This window comes from Corylus avellana, chromosome ca5, assembly GCF_901000735.1.
Source record: "Corylus avellana chromosome ca5, CavTom2PMs-1.0".
In the NCBI taxonomy this organism is placed as follows: domain Eukaryota; kingdom Viridiplantae; phylum Streptophyta; class Magnoliopsida; order Fagales; family Betulaceae; genus Corylus; species Corylus avellana.
In genome coordinates, this window is record NC_081545.1 from 25,013,742 (window position 1) to 25,033,072 (window position 19,331).

The window sequence follows — 19,331 nt, forward strand, 5'->3', positions numbered from 1 at the left end:
TCCCATTTTTTAATTATTGTTATTTTTAATTTATTTTATGTAATATATTTTATAAAACCAGTTATCTGGTTATTAACTGCGCTAACTGCAACCGGATAGTTAGTGATTGTTAACAGTTAATAATCGTCTTGCTTGTGCGTCCCTAGTGTATGGTAGAGAGAGAGATTCAGTGGGATATTGCAAATTTTTAGAATTTGGAAGATATTAAAATAAGTCCTGGTAATTTAGAGGGTAAGTAAAAGTTTCCCAGGAAAAAAATAAAATAAAATAAACACATAAAACTGGAAGCATAACTAGCCGTTAGATCCTTAGAAATAATTCCCCCCTTTTCTTCTTCAATTTCTGATAGCAATAATACTCCCAGCATGCCAGCGACATGGAAGGACAATAATAGAAATGAGGACAGTGACGAACATAAACATCTCACGTTTCCTACCAATGAGACTCGTCTCATTTTGCACCTCAGCACCTCAACATTATCATGTTAATTAAAGCTACCAAAAAAATAAATGTAGGAATTATTGTGGACGTATATACAATTTTTTTTTTTTTTTTTATCACTTCAAGTAAACAGAACAGAACTACATAGGAATTATGGTGGACATATACAATCCATCCACTTGCAAAACCGAAAATAAATTCTCCAAAAAGACAAAACATGAAGGTTTAGATATCACGGAACATGATCCTCTCCAGTTAGTTATATGTAAAAGATATTTGTCTTTTCACTTATTAAGAAGATAAAAATATCATTTAAACTGGAGAGTATCCTAATTCAGATACCACATGATTTTGTGCATTACAATTTGCTACATCTTTTACAAGGCAACATCTTACTTGCCCATGTAACCTATAATGGAAAATCAAGAAAAGAGTAGATTTTTAGTAGGATAATTTGAAGAATCTTAGGTATTCTAGTCGAGAGATCTAACACAATTTCTAATCATAACTGTAAGGCAACGTAAGAAAGATAAGGATGAAACAGAGGTTACTAGTTTGAATCTCCTTCCCCCTTTTCACCCCCTTGTGCAAACATGTCAAAAAAAAAATATGAAAATGAAACTGAATAAAGGTTTAGATACTTTAACGCTGTACACGACTGACCTCTAAAAATTTATTGAAAAAACTACAAACGCAAAAACAAGGATTACAATTTCTTTGGCAAAAATGACCTATTATTTCCCTATAATACACCCTGTGATTCACCTTCCGTGAAAGTCATCCCATGTACAAAGAAGCTCCAGCTGCTCCACATTGTTGAGCAATGCACTTGTAGAGCATAGGCAAAATCTTGCTTCCTCTGCCTTTTTATGTTGGTGTGAGAAAGCATAAGCATTATAAAATCACTTGTGCTCTTGTTCTCAGCGTACTTTCCATGCTCCTGTGATATTAAGGTAATAAGTATATACCAATTCAACATGGCATATGACCAACATATTAACTAAATAGTATTATGGAAAATTAGCATAAGCATTATAAAAGCCATTTATACCCTAATGTCAAATGACAAACATGATATTTGCTAATGCTTTAATGGTCGTAAGGAAAAAAAAAATCAGAACTCAAAATTTTATGGAACAATAGTAAAGAGACATGCAGAATTGCGATCAATAAATCAGTGTAATAAATAAAATGTAGTGATTATATTTTTCACTTTAAAATAAATGTTAGCTTGCAAGAGTTCTTGGCGAGTATCTAGCATCCCAGACAATGAGACTGAAAAAATAACAAGATCTTACTTCAAATCAAATTTCACTAGAATCTCGTGCTACCTGTTAATGTGTAGTTGTGGTCCACTTTCAGGAATCCTCCTGTAGCGCCCACATTCATACCACTTCCAACCCAATTGCTGCATTATTTGACCAAAGTTATCAAATGCTATTTGAATGTTATGAGATAACGAGCATTAATGCAGAACAAGAAATACAATGAAACTTAAAATAACAAAGTAATCTCAAATACTACTTTTCCCTGTAATTTGGATTAACAGAAACTACAAAATGCTAGTATTGTAAGCAGCCATACTATGATACTGACACACTCGTGCTCGATGGAAAGGACCTGGTGTGTTCTCTTTAGCAACCTTCATTAGAGCAACGAAAGCACTGACATATTAGTAAGAGTACAAAATACATTATAAAAGTTTCTATCTTCCAAAAAGCAAAGTTTGAAAAACAAACCTTAGTGGGCTGGTACATTTTTGACTGAGATTCCCCATTAGGGTGGGAATCCGATGCTAAGGAGAGCTGTCAATTAAAGCAGGATATTAGTAGGCATGTGAATATGACATGATATTAATCTGGACAAAAATTAATTGACAATACTATAGGCGTAAACCCACTCCAAAGGAAAGTTAAGAATAAATCACAAAATACCCCAACTTATATCATACCTTACTAAGTAATTCTATTGGTGGCTCAGGAAACTTCTTATCAGTTAAAAAATTGAATTCCTAGATGAAGGAAGTATAAGCCAAATGTTAAAAGAAGGAATGGCTTTAGAAATACTAAACCAGCAATATAAACAATTGTGCATAAAGGATTTCTAAGTAATAATTAAAATGTCAATAAAGGGCTTCCAAATGTTAATAATTAAATCACCTTTGTATAAAGAGGACGGGCTTTGACTTTGTTAACTGTTTTGCAGTTCCGCTTTAAAGCATCACCATTTAGACTGCAAGACAATTAACCATGTAAACCATAAGCTTCTAATAAGGATATATTGTAAAAAATATATACAAACTGTTTGAATGTATGAAGAACCATCACTAGGATATAGAATAAATAATTAAGAAGGAAAGTGGATAGTTAACTATGTGATTCTTGACTAAAGAAAAAATGAATTGCAGATCTGGGAAGTATTAAGACTGCAAAGAAACCAAAAGCTCAGAAATATGCATAAAGCACCACCGAGAACACCAATGAAGTATATTATTCTTTAAGTACTATATTACAAACATAGCACACTGGAGAGATCTGAAAGTTGCATATTCGGCTTTGAAATGACAGAAGATAAAATTTTAGACATTTTTACCTTTTACTGTCCACAGTTTCACTTTGTGAAACAGAGTTGCATTTAGATATATTCCCTGCCTGCAATAAGGAGATTATTAACTTCTGATATTGGAGAACATATAAACATCTAATGGAAATGATTATCTTTATGACCTACATTACTAGACGCGCGTTGCATAGCCCTTTCTGAGGTCTTCAAGTGAAACACCTAAAAAGCAATTGAATTTTGTCAAGATATTCCAAAAAAGCACCCACTATTCAATGACGCAGGTAACAAACACGTTTACTAATTACTTGAATCTCTTGCAGCTGTGGTATGCTCTTTTTAGGAAGAGGAAATGAAGGTGCCTCAAGAATCTGCAAAGCCCAATATTGTATTAAAAGATCACGTGTTATTGCCTTAAATATATCATCTCAAATATCTTCAAAAATTTATAGTTCCCCCAAAATTCCATATGAATCGTTTATAAGCTGCATGAGAACGAACTTTTCTGTTCAAAGGGCGTGCTTTGAAGCTATAAGCACTTGATTGTGCATGTTGACCCGACTCTGTTTTGATCTTACACCTGCCATTCGGAACATCGAACATGTCATCAGCGCATTAGGCAGATTTTGGTATTTCAACCTCGAGATGTTTAAATGGACAATCATAATTTGAGAAAAATGCAATACCTATCTCTTTGTGCCCTACGTGCTGTTGCCAGATTAGGTTCTCTAGGAATGGTAACTTCAGGTCTACTACGCACAACAGAGTTTACATCAACAGTTTCAACCTGCAATAACAACTCAAAATCAATTGGTTAATGTACAGAAGATATAGAAAACATTAACAAAACTAGCCTATACTAAAGAAACACATTATGTATAAATGTAATTACGATGTCTTAAACAACACATGGTTAGTAGAGGGCAATTGTGATCTAAGTATGGGCATATACTCACTGACAGATGCAGCGTACCTTATTAGGTAACCTGTGTAGCAAAAGAGATTGATGCTTCAGGTGAGCAACCTGCTTTGCAAAATTAAGAAATGCTCTTAGAAATAACGTATGAGAGATTGATGCTAACGATTAAATACTGTATATAACAGGATTCAAATAATATTCTAGAAGTTTAGCAAGCTGAAAACTTCCAGGGAGGCAAAATTTCCGACAAACAAAAAATATAAGAGGTACAATCAGAAAAAAGCTAAGAATTCCAGATAAATATTAAAAGAACAAGAAGATGCTATATATGTTGTATAACTAATAGAATGGATGTAAGAAAGAAAAGGAAAATGTGAAAAATTAACAGAAGCATTGTGGTAGCTACAAAGTAGTCTTACCAGTCCTAGCATGTTCCAGGAAGTAATGCAGAGAATCCCAATTCTTAAATTCTTACCAGTCTAGTATTTCCTTCACTATGTCTAAAGTAAGTCTCAATATTCATTTGAAACAGATCATTACATGTTTGGTTTGAAAAATGACCCACTTCTATGAAGTGAATGACGTACAAATATCTCAAGCTCGATCAGGATTGAATTAACAGTATATCACTAAGATATATTTCTAATATCGATTTTGAAAACAAATAATATTTAATTTATTTTTTCTGGCCTGGAACAGAGATATCTAATGTTAGAGTAAACCTTCAGTTTAAAGACGTAGTTTATATACACAAGTGATCCAGATCTCATGAATATAACGATTATAAACAGATGAAAGACATCGAAAAAGCAAATTAACAAACTTTACTGCACCTTCTTTAAGTAACCAGTCTCCAACTTTTGTCTTTTGGTAGCTTGGCAGTCAATTACATAAGCACTCCGTGAACTGCTTTCATCAATGTTCTCTAACTTATTCTGAAACCTATATGGTAAAGGCCAAAAGAAATAAAGGCAATAATAGAAGGAGATAATAATAAAATTTTTATTTCCAAACAAAAATTCCAAATATTAGAAGTGCTCAAACCATAAGGAAAAGAAAAATGCTTTGACATCTTTTATAACATTGAATAAACACAGCTCGACTCTCATTTATCAATCTATGGTAGAAAACCCAACAGGGAAACAATGGCAGCTAGTGAAAAAGAAAAGAAAAGTGGAGAATAGGTATAGACAGGCCACTGTCGCCAATCAGAAAGGTAGATAAGAAATAACAAACACCTTCTCAAGAATCGCGTGGAATGAATTTCTTGAGGTTTATTCTGCTTGGCCAAATGACTTGCTGTTGGTTTCATTAAAGTTGAACTCCTTGTTAATGTTGACTTCACTGGGGACTTTGTTTTAGCTTTTGGACTAGCTTGAGCCATCTGATTATAATATCCTGGAGATATATGAGTCTGTAATTAGTTGCACAACAAGAAGAAACATACAGAAGAACAATAAGAAACACTAAAAAGTTTGTTAAGGCAAATGTTTAATGAAGGGTAGGTAACTTTGTTCTTTACAAAGGATCAAGGAACTTGAATGCCATGATTCTTGATGCAGAGACACCATATTTCTGTTGGTAAATTGTAGCTTGTGATTGTAGTTCAGAATTTCAGAACCGTATAAAGCATGAAAATGCGCAAAAGTTTCTCAAACATAGCAAATGATTAAAGAAAAAATATACTAACACCATCATTGAGCCATTTATAATGATAAGTACAGGAAATAAAAAGTTGCATGAAACCATGAGGCTAACTGGCTACACAAAAAGCTGAAGAAATCAGTGAAAATGGTACCTTTGTTGGAATCATCTGTTGCAGAAACTTCAGAACCCATGCAGCTGTCAGAGTAATTCCCAATGGAATCCATGTTTCCATCATTTCTGGGTTTAGCATAGGTGCTCGTATTTTCTACAGGAACGTCTTTTGGCCACTTGAACTTTAGGACGAAAGCTAGAAATTAATCATTACAAAGAAATAAAATTAAAAAGCAATAGTAGTGGGCGCATTTTTTGCTCTGTTTTGTTAATGTGATTGTGAATATTTTGCTTTTTGGGTTGTTTGTTAATATTTTTGTTTTGAAAACAGAAAATAAGAAAGAAAGGGGAAAGAAAATTTGAACAAACAGAGCCATGTTCAGATACCATAACTTCGTAAAAAAATAAAAAATAAAAAAGACAAAAGAAAAGTGACATGTGAACAAATATCAATATATATATATATATCAAAACACCATAGTACCAAATATTTAAAATTAAAAAAACCAACGCAACCTCATGACTTGTAAGCAATATAATCATATCTATGAATCAAACTTTGATTTGAGCTGTGGAAATGCTTACGCGAAGGCGGATAACTTTGTGCTGATTCGAACCAGCGCTCGGCTTCTCCGGCCTCCAGATCCGTCTCCGGCCAAGTGAAATCGTAGGAGCGAGGCGCATCGAACTCGTAATCAAAATCGATTTCTTCAGCCACAAACGGCTCCACAACAAATTCCTCCATGTCGTCGTCCATTTTTCTCTATCGCTCTCGCTTCAATTCCACAGTATCAGAACCACGTTTCAGGCAAAGAGCCCAAGGAACGCCATTGATATCGTAAAAATCTTAAATTATTATTATTATAATTATTTAAATATTTTCCTTCTCCGTCTTTTCTTTTCCTTTCTTGTTTCTAGGTAACTTTCACGGGAAAATGAGAAAGAAAGAAGAAAGCTCTTTGTTTCACTGCTTCAGAAAAATGAACCAAACAAACGTCATTGACTTTCCCTCACTTTCTCTCTCTTTCTCAGCGAACGAGAGAGAAAGTTCCGGTCATTCCCTTCAAACCTCCATCAACCACTCAATCTCCCTCTCTCTCCTTAATTTTCCCGGCAAATCTCTCTGTCTCGGGATATATTTTCCGGGAATCATATAGAGAGAAAGAGAGAGGAATTTGGGAATTCTGTGATGTGGTAAAACCCTAAAAGTCTTGTGAGGAAAAAAATTGAATCGGAGCGAGCGGCGAGAATTTCGGTATGTGCCAAGGAGGCTTTGGAGGAGAGAGCGAGAGAGGAAGAGGGCGGAGCGGACTTTTATAGCGCCCAATTTTGAGAAGGGCCCGAATTTTTGAACTGGTGGGGTCTCCCTTCCGAGACCGTCCGATGGAGTAGACGGGTGGATGACGATCCCAATTTGTATGACGATTATGTCCTCGGCTCTTGTGCTTATCTGCAAATATTATTGCATGAATGGATAAAATTATTTTAAATATCAATCTTTTTTCTTTCTATATGATATAATTCTAGTAAATATTTATTTGATAAAGTTGACGTAACACTCTCAACTAATTTTTTGATTAATTCTCTTTAAATAAAAAAAATTTTAATTAATTTAGAGTGTCATGTCAATATTGTTAGACAATTATAAAATAAAAATTATAATATCTAACTTTACTTATGAAAAAATTCAACAAATTTATTTATGCAATTATCATTTTGAATATATTAATGCATTTCGATCCAATATAATGTATATTCTATATGAAACACTCAAATTACTCACATGAAAATGCAATACATATGATCGAGATGCCGGTTGGAATTTTTTTATATAAATATAAATACGTAATTTTTTTTTGGACAAAAATTTCTTCCAAACTAGTCTAAAGAAAATATCTTCCAACTCATTTAAAATAGTGCAAAGTGTCTATAAATATTTAAAACATTAGTCTAAGTTAGTAAATTGTTATTAATGACCTTAAGAATTTAATGTGTATTTTAAATGTTTAGATACTTGACACTATTTTAAATGAGTTGGATGATATTTTTTCCCGATTGGTTTGGAGAAAATTTCTGTCTTTTTTTTATTGCCTCATATAAACTTAACCAATTTGGGTCAATGATAATCCTTAATGATGCTAACAATCATTTGTCCTATGTGACTAATTCAAAGGAATGGAATAAAAATGAAAGAGGAATGCTAAGTATTCTTTTGATTCTATGTGGATATTATTTTCTAATAAAAATAAACTAATCTTTATTTTTCTTACTTAATTTTTAAAAAATAATATTCATCTGGAATTAGGAGAAGCATTTTTCAAAATGAAATATGAACAAACAAATTAACTCGCTACAAAGAACTAAAAAGGGACTTCTTGAAGTATATATATATATATTGTTTGATATGTGTGTGACACTGCCTCTCAATATATACACTAAATTGAAAGTTTTTGAAATTTAAGGGAATAATTGTAAAATTGCTGAAAGTTGGGAGTTAAGTTAAATTTTTCTTCTCATTTTTTTCCCTTTTGGGAAGAGGGCAACTTAATTTTGGGTTTAAAATATCCATATAATTTTAATTTTTTTTAAGGCTTGGGCATGGCCATTGGAACAAATTGAACAATGGTCCCGCTAACCCTTTCAAAGAATAGTTCATCCAAGGAGTATATATGAAGTCGTTGATGCATCTTTTAAAATAATAATAATAATGTGAAATCATGTACATTATTAAATGCACTAACTTTAAATCCTGGTAATAAATAAATAATATAAATTTCATTGAAAATTGAGAAAATCCTTGTGGTTATTTCCACTTCTATGTACAATTGTATGAGCTCAAAAAAAAAAAAAAAAAAAAAAAGTACAAATGTATGAAATGTTTTCAATAAAAATTTAGGGGAAAGTCCACATACTCCCCTCAAACTACCATTCAATTGACAATATCCTTCAAACTTTCAAATGTGACAATGTCCTCTCCAAACTACCAAAATTAAACATTGCTAAGAATTCCCAATGACGAAAATACCTGAAGTAAAATAATATATATATATATACACTAAAACTTCTAGAAATAACCTAAAACTATATATATACAAAAATTCAAGAGGCGGCCAAATTAAAAGAAAAAAAAAATCATTTTTACAAGAAAAAAATTATATATATTTATTTTTTTTAAAAAAAATTGTTTTATAATTTTTTTAAATAAAATTTTCGTTTTAAAAAATACAAATTTCGTTTTTTTTTTAATTAAAATTTTCCATTTTAAAAAATAATATTTTTATTTTATTTTTCGAATTTATAAGGGTATTTTTGTCTTATTGAGAAATTTACAAGGACATTTTTATATTTTTGCTAACTTTGTAGGGGAAATTGACAATGTTTTGGTAGTTTGGGGAGACCAGGTACATTGTTAATTGAGTAGTAGTTTGAAAGGGTATGTAAATTTTACCAAAAAAATTATTAAGGATCAAACTTGAAATCGGGCTGGCCCTAGGATGGTCCAACATCCTCAACAAGCTACTGCAGTTTGGATATCAGACAAAGAACAAGTTAAACAATCACGAAGAACATACAATAGAAAAAGATTTTTTTTTTAATCAAATAGGGAAAGGGTTACAAGTGATAAACATACTGAAAATGGGTGGGCTCCCCTACAATAGACCCAAACACATAAATAAACAGTGCAGATAACTAGAACAAAGTAAAAAATTGGCCAAATAATTAGTCTGATCCTCTCCAAGAGACCGCATAAAGCAGTCTTAAAAGCAAAAGAAGTGCAAGAAGAGTCATAAATCTCTCGAGATTTACAAACCCTAATTACAGGTGTAAGAACCCCACAAGGAAGGAAGCAAGAAAGAAGAGAAAAAACCACAAAAAAAAAAAAAACCTAGAAGCCAAAGGGAGAATGAACAGAGAAATGAAACAGAAAGAGGGAGGAGGAAAGAAATCCCTCCTCCCCCAGCAAAGCCGCACTAGGCTGAGGCAAGACCTCGTAGTGGAGATAGAAAATCAACACTGAGGTTGAGAGCTTCTCTCTCTAAAGAAAGAGAGAGAAGGGTGGGGGTGGGCTGTGTTAGCGGTCAATAAAAAAAGAATTATTCGAAGATAAATATATTATGATTTGAAAGCGAGGAATTAAGGGTTCGTTTGGTAAAGTTTTAAAAAGTGTTTTAGATTTTAGTTTTGATAAAAGTAAAAATTGGTAATTGTTTTTGGTAGAAACAACATTTGAAAAAAGTGTCATGTGGGGCTTAAAAATAGAAATTAGTTTGGTATAATTTTGAAAAATGTTTCTGAAAAAGCCAAAAATTGAGAAATAAAATTACAAGAGTGTTGCTATGCAATGATGGCATCCACCTTTGGGTTGTTATGGAAGTAATTCTATAAGTCACTATTGTGTCACTCCAAAAATGACTTCTAAAATCACAATTTGATTAAAATTTAATAATAATCAAGAAAAGAATAGGGAGTAGATCTGCTCCCTTTTCCTCTCCCCTTCCCCGCTCCTACCCTCCTACTCTTCTGGTTTTTTTAATTTTTTCTTTATGTTTGTAGGTGTTCTCCGACCAAATCAGCAACTTCAGCCTCTCTGCTATGTGTTCGTTCACTTTACACCGTGTTGTGTAGTTTATCTCCTCTCTAGCCGCTACTGCTTCTTGCTGATTATTTGCTTTGTGTTTTTTGTTTTGAATAAAAAGTTTATTCTCTCTAAATCTACCATCATGAGCGATGATGAATAGTTAGGTGTGAGAAGTTATTTCTCACGGCTTGGATAGTTGGGTGTGAGGAGTTATCTCTCATGAATGATTTAAATAAATTTTGTTAGAAAATTTAGCTATCCATGTCTTAGATCTAGTCTGCTCGGAGCAGATCTGCTCTTTAACTGTATTTGTACATGGGTTAGAGAAAGATTGAAGTCATCGATAGCAATTGATTGCAAGAATTTTTGTTTGTATCTATGACTTTGTAACCTCATAGCATGTGGCTATGATTTTGCAGAGCTTTATGCTTTGTGTTGTAAGAGCTTTTTGCTTTGTTCTGAAAAAACTTTATGCTCGTGATCTTTAATCATTGAAATCCTCAAATTTCCGTTTAAAAAAAAAAATGATCAATTACAAGAATAATAGTAATTTTAAAAATCACATCATTCTTAGAGTAACACAAAAGGGGCATAATAATGACTTATAGTATTACTCGTCATTATCGTGGTGTTGATCTAGGAGCATTGGCGGCCACTATCGAGCCACCGGATTCATCTAACAGCAGCCGCCACAATTTAGGTGACTACAAACAACGTCCAACTTAATTTTTTTTTTTTAAAAAAAAAAAAAAAAACATTTTTATTGTTTTTATTTGTTATACATGCAATGGAGACCCGGAAAAAGAAAAAGAAAAAAAGAACAATTTCCTCTCTAAAAATAAATAAATTTAAAAATAGGCCTTTAGGCTAATCAAATGATAGTGCATTTGTTGAGTGTTCCCCATTCACTTGTATGTCCAAAGAGAAGAGTCAAGAGTGTGAAAATAAACCCGTGAATTCATCAACGATGGTACGAGTTTCCATCTTATCAAATTTGATTGACATGATTATAATTTTATACACAAAATCAAACAACAGGTTGTAATTTGTAAACCTTTTTGAAATTTAAACCGATGAAAACGACATACCCAATTTGGCCGTTTGTCCTTTTCGGAGCCAAATTGGTCGTATATGCGTAATTGCGTGAAGTTTCTCCTTCGGCGGTTTCTTCTTCTTCTTCTTTTCTTTGCTGGCAACGTTCAAATCTCCGACTCTTGTGAACGGAATCTTTTTTTCTTTGTCTTTTTGCCAGAATAAGTGAAAAGGGACACGCTCCCGCTATTTCAAAATCCCACCAACGATTATTTTCCAAAAAAAACAAAAAACAAAACAACAAAATCCCACCAACATGTTGACAGGCCTAACAATCACAGTACGATGATAGAAAAGTTCAAATGCAGACCAACTCTTTCGACCTCCTTATTATTTTAAGGGCTTGTTTGAAATTAGATTAAAAAGTTTAAAAAATATTTTTAGTACTTAAAAAATTGTGTTAAATAAAAATTAACATGTTTGATAAAAAATTTTAAAAGTTTTTTTTTTTTTTTTTGAATTTTTGACTTAAAAATTCTATTTTTCAAATGCAATTTCAAACATGCTCCAAGGACTTGTTTGAGATTGCATTTGAGAAATAGAGTTTTTAAGTCAAAAAAGGTTTTTGGGCAAAAGCTTCATTTTTAAACTTTTACCAAAAGTGCGTTTTGGCCATTTTAAAATTTTTTGGACCCTTAAAATCGCTTTTAATTTTTTTTACCAAACGAGTACTTTTTTTTTTTTTTTCTCTTTTCTTCAAACAGACTTTTTGAGTGTTAAAAACACTTTTAAGCTCTTCAAACGCACCCAAATAAGCCATAAATGTGATGTGACTTTTAAAAACACTAATATATCAAAATTCAATAATGATTATTTCAAATTCAATAGTAATTTTAAAATTCACATCACATTTAGAAGGACACAAGAAATACTATAATTCTCCTTCTAGCATTATTCCAAAAAATTACCCTAAAGTTATATTCTTTTAGCCTTATTGTCACAATTTGAGCTATATGTTTAAAATGAATGGTCAAAAAAAGAAGAAGAAGAAAGTATTGCGACCGGATGAGGATGAACCGGATGAGGATGAAGGAGAATAGGAGATGTTGGCCATGGCCTTTCCATCCTCTTTTGAAAACTTTATTTATTATAGTATATAAATAGCCACATTTTATATATTTGGGTCAAAATAATTAAGTTTGGCCCAAACTAAAGGCCCATTGGCCTTATTATAATAAAAATCATTTTATACTCAAACCTTCAAACCTAAAAACAGTACAAATCTATCATGAATAATAAGCCAAATTTATCATTAAAAAAACTAGTCGGGAAAAAAAAAAATAGCGTCTAGGAATAATGTAATGTAAGAGCACTCCTTACTGCCTTTCCAAAATCCTTTTTTGGTTATTTTGGTAAGGCAATTTAATTAAAATAGCCTAAATGTCCACTTTTGAGTCTCACTATTCTAACAAAAAAAAAAAAATAGTGAGGTGAGCTGTACTCACCAAATTTAAAAATTACTATTCACTCACATATTCATTAAACAACTCATTTTCTCATTCTTCCTTTTTGCTTTTCATTTCTATCTCTTCCTTTAATAGTTAAAAAAAGAATAAACAAATCTTTGAAAAAGAATATTTAAATGAAATAGTGAAAATGGATTGTTAAAATAGTGAGGCTGCTGGGATGCTCTAAAAATATTAGTTGTTAAGAGCACTCGTTGCAACCTTACCATAACCATTTTTTGGTAATTTCGGTGAGGCAATTTAACTAAAATGGCCTAAATGTCCACTTTTCGGCCTCACTACTTTAACAAACAAAAAAAAAAAAAAAAAAAATTGTGAGGTGAACAGTATTCACTAAATTTAAAAGTTACTATTCACTCACTTATTGATTAAACAACTCATTTCTCTCTCTTCTTTTTTGCTTTTCGTTTCTCTCTCTTCCTTTAATACTTAAAAAAAGAATAAACAAATATTTGAAAAATAATATTTAAATGGAATAATGAAAATGGATTGTTAAAATAGTGAGGCTGCTGTGGTGCTCTAAAAAAGTGAGTTGTTAAAATAACTAAAAGTGTACTTTTTGGTTATTTTGGTGAGTAAAAATTGGTGAGGCTGCTAGGAATGCTCTAAAATAGAAAAAATTATACTTTTGGTTATTCTGATGAGTAAAATTTGGTAAGGCTATTAGGAATGCTCTAACAATGACAAGAATGTATAAGCTGAAGTGGCACAGCTATTGGCAATCGCAAAATGTATGGTTCAATTTTAATAGGTGTTTGAGTTACAAATTAAAATATATTGGCTCCGTTTGTTTCAGTGTCAAATATTTTCCGTCGTAAAATATTTTCAGAAAATTCATTTTACAGGAAAATGTTTTACGATGAAAACATTTTCCGGCGTTTGGCGCGTGCACAGAAAATCACAAATATTTTTTTTTTTATATTTTCAGTTAATCATATTAACCTATAAAATGTAATTTTTATTCGCAACTGAAAATTACCCACTGCAACGTACCCGGGACCTGCCTGAACCCTGCCTAGACCCTATCGGGACCCCGTCAGGATCAGCCTGAGACCTTGGTAGGACCCGCCCAAGACCTGACAAGGACATTTTTGTAATTTAGTGTTTAATATGATTTTGCGTACACACCAAATATCGGAAAATGTTTTTCTGGAAGATAGTTTATGCTGAAAACATTTTTCGACGTTGGGGACCCAACCGGGACCCTCATGATTTTCCGTATATGCCAAATACCGGAAAATGTTTACTAAGAAATCATTTTCAAGAAAAATGTTTCGCCAAAAATATTTTTCGACGAGTCCCGGGTGGGTCCTGGGCTAGTCTCGGTCAAGTCCAGGGTAGGTCCGGGGCTGGTTCGATCGGGTCCCAGTCAAGTCCCGGGTAGGTCCTGGGCGGGGTCCCGGTCAAGTCTCAGAGGAGTCCCGGGCAGGTCCGGTCAGGTCATGGGCGAGTCCCTGTCAAGTCTCGGGCAGGTCCTGTTGGCTCCCGATTAAGTCCCGAGCGAGTCCTGGGCAGGTCCCAACAATGTCCTGGTCAGGTCCTAGGCAGGTTCTGATTAAGTCCCGAGCGGGTCTTGGCAAGGTCCGTCGATTTGATAATGAGATGCTCAAAGTCGAAAAATGGTTTACGGTTTTGAAAGTTGTAAACCATTTTCTGAAAATTAAAGAAGAATTTTCGGTCAAAGGGAAAATATTTTATGTTGGCTATTATTTTATGTTGCATCAAACACCCGAAAATACGGAAAACATTTTTCGTAAATTATTTTACGGCAAAACAAACAGAGCCTAAGAAAAAATTATTTTATTTTATTTTTTATTAATATTTAATGATACTAATTTTAATATATTCTTCAACCTTAATATATTTTTCATCTATGCTTTAATCCCGTATCTTAATATTTCTCATTCATGATTTTCAGAAAAAAAATTATGATTCCATCCCTTATTACACACCCCTACTATACTACATGGAATCTCAATCTAGTCATATATAACAAGTTCCTGGAATGCTTTGAAAGTTTTTAGATGTGTCAATTATCGTGCACACTAGTTAGCTAAATGGGTCGTTACCCATTTTGTGTTTGGTAGCATTTTCACAGGATCCCCCATTCTCTGTTCTATTCGGATCAAGAATTGGAAATATCCGCCCCTGTAACCTCTTTTTCCCTTTCAATTAAAAAAAAAAAAAAAAAAGGTTCTTACAAAAAAAAAAAAAAAAAAAAAAAATGGAAAGGAAGAAGAAGAAGAAGAAGAATTTCTTGTAGTGCTATTTGGCCTGAATCCATATGCAAATACTTGATACTTTATAGGTTATCTAACTTTGCGAATTAGACAGGTTATGCTTACCTTCGGACCAAAAACATGGTGATGGGGCAAGGATGCAGTAGGGGTTTACCATATGAAGTAAAATGAAATTTCAAATCCTCAAACAAAAATTGCTAGCCTACAATTATTTTAGAAAAATGCTAAATATTAAGTTTACATTCCACCTCCAACCCACTAGACTGGTGTGGTAGTGCACAATATCAAGAGTTGAATTAACAAGAATTCAATAGTTGATGAGCACTATCGTATCATTATAATAACTAATAAGATATTTTAATTTAATTTTTTCAATTACAATCAATGCTAATATATTTTCATAATATCAAATCTCACACAATATAGTGTTACTCATTCTTTGATAACTCTTTTACAATTTGTTGATACATATCATCATGCGATTTTTTTTTTTTAATTAAATAAAGAAAGAGTTACAAGAGAGGATTCTTCCCACTCATAATCCGAAAGAATGAGGAAATGCATAATTCTAAAACTGAAAATGGGGTAGGCTCGCCAACAACAAACCCAAAACAAATTAATACAGTACGATAGTAATTACAAAATGTAGGAAATAGGTCAAACAAGTGATCCAGTCCTCTCAATGGGCCACTCAAGGTAGTTACATAAGCAAAAGGGGCATAAACTAAGTATGAACCCCCACTTAGAACCAGCAACAACCACTAAAAATGGATTGAAGCCGAAGAAGCACTGTAGTAGTTCGTTGTAGGGATTGCAGTAAAAAGAAGAACCAACACAAATTCGATTACAAAAGTTTCCACAAAAAGTTTAACACGCCTAAGAGCTGTGAGATAGTAACCCACAAAATAAACATGCAGCAGAAAACAAAAAGCGCTACAAATCACAAGCAAAATAAAAATACAAGGAAAATAAAGAAAACGACAAAAAAGCCCACTGAGCAGCGGCTTCACCAGAGGACGGGGCGGATGGACGCAGGGGGAGAAGCTTCTGGCAGCAGCTCGGTTGGAGGCAAGCGGAGCGTGGGGTGCACTCACTGGAGCGTGAGATGCACACGTTGGCACATGGTGGTTGGAACATGGCGGGGATGACATCGATGGAAGGCTGGGAGGTTGAGGAAGACCCTAGAGTGGCGGGTTGGAGTTGTGGAGGAACGGAGGTCGACAGATCGGGCCTAGAAATTTTCGGATCTGAGAACTACCGTAGAATTGGGAACGGCGCGGCTGCAGGGGTGGAGAACGGCCACAAGAGGCCGGCCTAGCTGGGCAACGTGAACCAAGGAAGAGGGAGCAGCGACGGCGCTGCTTAGAGGAAAAAACAGAAGGAAAAATAGAACAACGAGCTACGGAGAGGGGAGGGAAAACAGCTGCACTAGGCAGAGGGGAAGAGGGAAGGGGGGAGAAGACAAGGTAACTCCCTCCTCCCCCGGTAGCAGCCGCACAAGGGGGTGGAGAGCCCTCACTGAGGAGGTGGAAGTTATGAGAAAAAAAAAAAAAAACCAATTAGAAGGTGTTAATTTTTTTTTTAATAATTAATATAGTTCTAATCATATACTAACATATGTCAGCAAATTATAAGAAAAAAAAAATCCAAATGAAATCAAGAATTATTGAAAAATTGTGAAAAAGAAATTCAACAAGACAATTGAAAATCCAAATGAAATAAAGTAGCGTTGGGCTTCAAGAAGTGAAGAACCAGCGTTGGGCTTCACAAGCCCAAAGGTTGGGTACCACCTTAACCCAATGGACCAAAGAGGCAATTGAGTACTACAGCCACAGACGGTTATAGCCCATTCAACAAGATAAACGTATTTTGCCTTCAAAGGCCTGGGCAGTGGGCACCACCTTAACCCAAGCCTAACAACCTTTGAGCATGCTTTTGTCTAAACACCACAAGGGTTTTACGACCATCTAATTAATTTATATTTGTTTTTTTTTTTTATTATCTTTGATGCGATGAAAAATAATAATTAAAAAAAATTAGTTTCGGTTTAACCGAAAAAGCCTTTTTATTTTTCAGAAAATAATTTTTATTTTTGAAAACGACAAACCATTTTTTGAATTTGAACGTCTCATTCTCAATTTGAAATATAGTATTTACTCCTACAATTATTTTTTTCTTCTTTCGGACAATATATATAGATAAGTTGGAAACTTCGAAAATTTTGTTTTTGTTTGGGCTTTGGTTGGAGTGCCTTTGCATTCAATTTTCATTTCTACGAACAATCATTTTTTCAACGACCAGACCGAGGATGAAACCTTTACAAAATAGAGAAAATAATCACTGACATCTATTGGTCTTTGAGGGAATCGAGGACATTGTAATGATCAAATCAGTTTTTTGTCTAAGAGAATGAAAAATAGAATGGAGAGAGTCATTGAGGGAGAGAAACGTTTTATTTGAACATTTTCTTTTTTTGAAAGAGTGCTTCCTTTTAATGTGAGAAGATCCTGAATATGACACATGAATGCTTTCTATTTAACTGTCCTAGACCCTTTTGATTATTACTATGTAGTAGGCTGCTTGAATGAATTTTTTATATTGAATGAACTTTTAAGTTGTTGGAAACGTAAATGTGAATTAATCACATAAAAAAACAACAGAAGATCTCCAAGGAACGAACGAGTTCATGTAGTTGGGGGTACCCGTTTTTTCTTGTGCAATTAGGTTAAGGTCAAAAAGGTAATATATAGTAAGCTTGAGAATTGATCTAAAGAAAAAATAAAACTAGCTCCGATGGCTAATCAATGGATGAAGAGCTGGCCTTATTTTCCATTTCTATACTTTAAAAAAAAAAATTATCGTAATGATATCATTGTAATTTATTATAATTAATTAAAATTTCAAATATTGATGTAGAAAGTGATGTTGACATGTCAAGTATGATATGGTGTAATATACATGTGGCACAATCTTATAGGAGATGACATGATTATTTGTCTGACCGTTAGTTTTTGGATGGAAACTTAACGAAAGTAGTAATTCGATAAACATGCAAAATTCAAGGAGTAAAATTGTAATTTTATAAAACCTTGATTTTATTATTATTTTACAAAATTGCAAACCGTAAGTACTAAAATTTGATTTAACCCTTCAAATAAAGACTACTACAATGAGGAAAAAAAAAAAAATACAAAAAAATACAAAAAACAAAAAAGGAGATTACTACGGTGAGAAATGATTTCCACCAATATAAATTGGATTACTTAGTTCTCACCAATTATTTATGTGCATTCCTTTTTCTTTTTTGGACATGTCTACACATATAAGAGGGGGAGAGAGATTTAAACTAGTGACATTTGCTTTATGAGGCATGATCTCCAGCCGATTGAGCTATCCCTTGAGAACATATCAATTCCTATTTTGGTTAACGTTAAGAAAGAAAAATTAATTCAAACTTAATTTAAAAGCTATTATGTGTTGTGTGTGTATATATATATATATATAATTTTTTTTTGTAAAAAAAATGTATGTAAATAATGTTAATATTGATAGGTTCCATTTTTTTAAATTATTTATTTTTCCTTTTTTTTTTTTCTTCAAAACAAAATTATTAACAAGCAACTCAAATATAAAATACTCTTAAAAACATAAAAAATAGTTTTACTTTTACGACACATAAAAATACTTTCAAAATAAAAATAAAAATCACCATTACCAACTACCAATTATACCTAGACTCATAGGAATAAGAAGGAACGGAGCAAGCCTTGAGAATGGGCAGGCGCCCATTAGAAAAAAAAATAAAAATTTAACCATAAAAAATTGTTTTTATGGTTATTTTTTTATTTTATTTTTTATTTTTTATCATTTGGGGGTGGGCCCTGGCCCCTGTCAGTCCCCCCCTTCTTCCGTCAGTGGGAATAAGTAATATCACACTCATTTTACAGTGATGTATTTTAAGTGAATCTCATGTTAGTCACTTTTTTTTTTGAAAAAAAGTTACTTAAAATACTTCAAGTCAATCGGTGTAAAAATTGTGTGGTAAATGAGTGTAAAAAATAACATTAGTTCATTGGCTCTTAGATTTATTAATTTTTTATTTATTATTATTATCTAGGAGTAATTTAAGAGCTAATGAAATAAAATGTTCTGTAGGTGTGGGAAGGGGTGTTTTACTACGTAACATTTGAGTCAAATTGGTTTTGAAGGAAAGACAAGTAGAATATCCAACAAATCAACCAACCAAATCGAATCTTCCGCCTCTCACGCCATGATGC

General features: G+C 33.0%; 1 protein-coding gene across 2 annotated transcripts; it reads right to left on the reverse strand.

Moving 5' to 3' along the window:
* Positions 1–977: 977 nt before the first annotated feature.
* LOC132182470 (protein TPX2-like) lies at positions 978–6,941 on the reverse strand. Of its 2 annotated transcripts, none has more exons than XM_059595724.1 (16): positions 6,263–6,941; positions 5,718–5,873; positions 5,158–5,317; positions 4,753–4,861; positions 3,974–4,024; positions 3,687–3,787; positions 3,502–3,580; positions 3,309–3,371; positions 3,172–3,222; positions 3,034–3,092; positions 2,601–2,673; positions 2,393–2,452; positions 2,181–2,246; positions 2,038–2,083; positions 1,773–1,849; positions 978–1,381 (listed from the first exon to the last, which is right to left on the reverse strand). In XM_059595724.1, exons 1-15 carry the CDS (start codon positions 6,432–6,434, stop codon positions 1,827–1,829), a joined length of 1,269 nt encoding a protein of 422 aa, XP_059451707.1. In that variant the 5' UTR covers positions 6,435–6,941; the 3' UTR covers positions 978–1,381; positions 1,773–1,826. The 2 variants fall into 2 exon arrangements, with proteins under 2 accessions (XP_059451707.1, XP_059451706.1); XM_059595723.1 differs by having other exon boundaries at positions 2,026–2,083.
* Between the last annotated feature and the right edge of the window lie 12,390 nt (positions 6,942–19,331).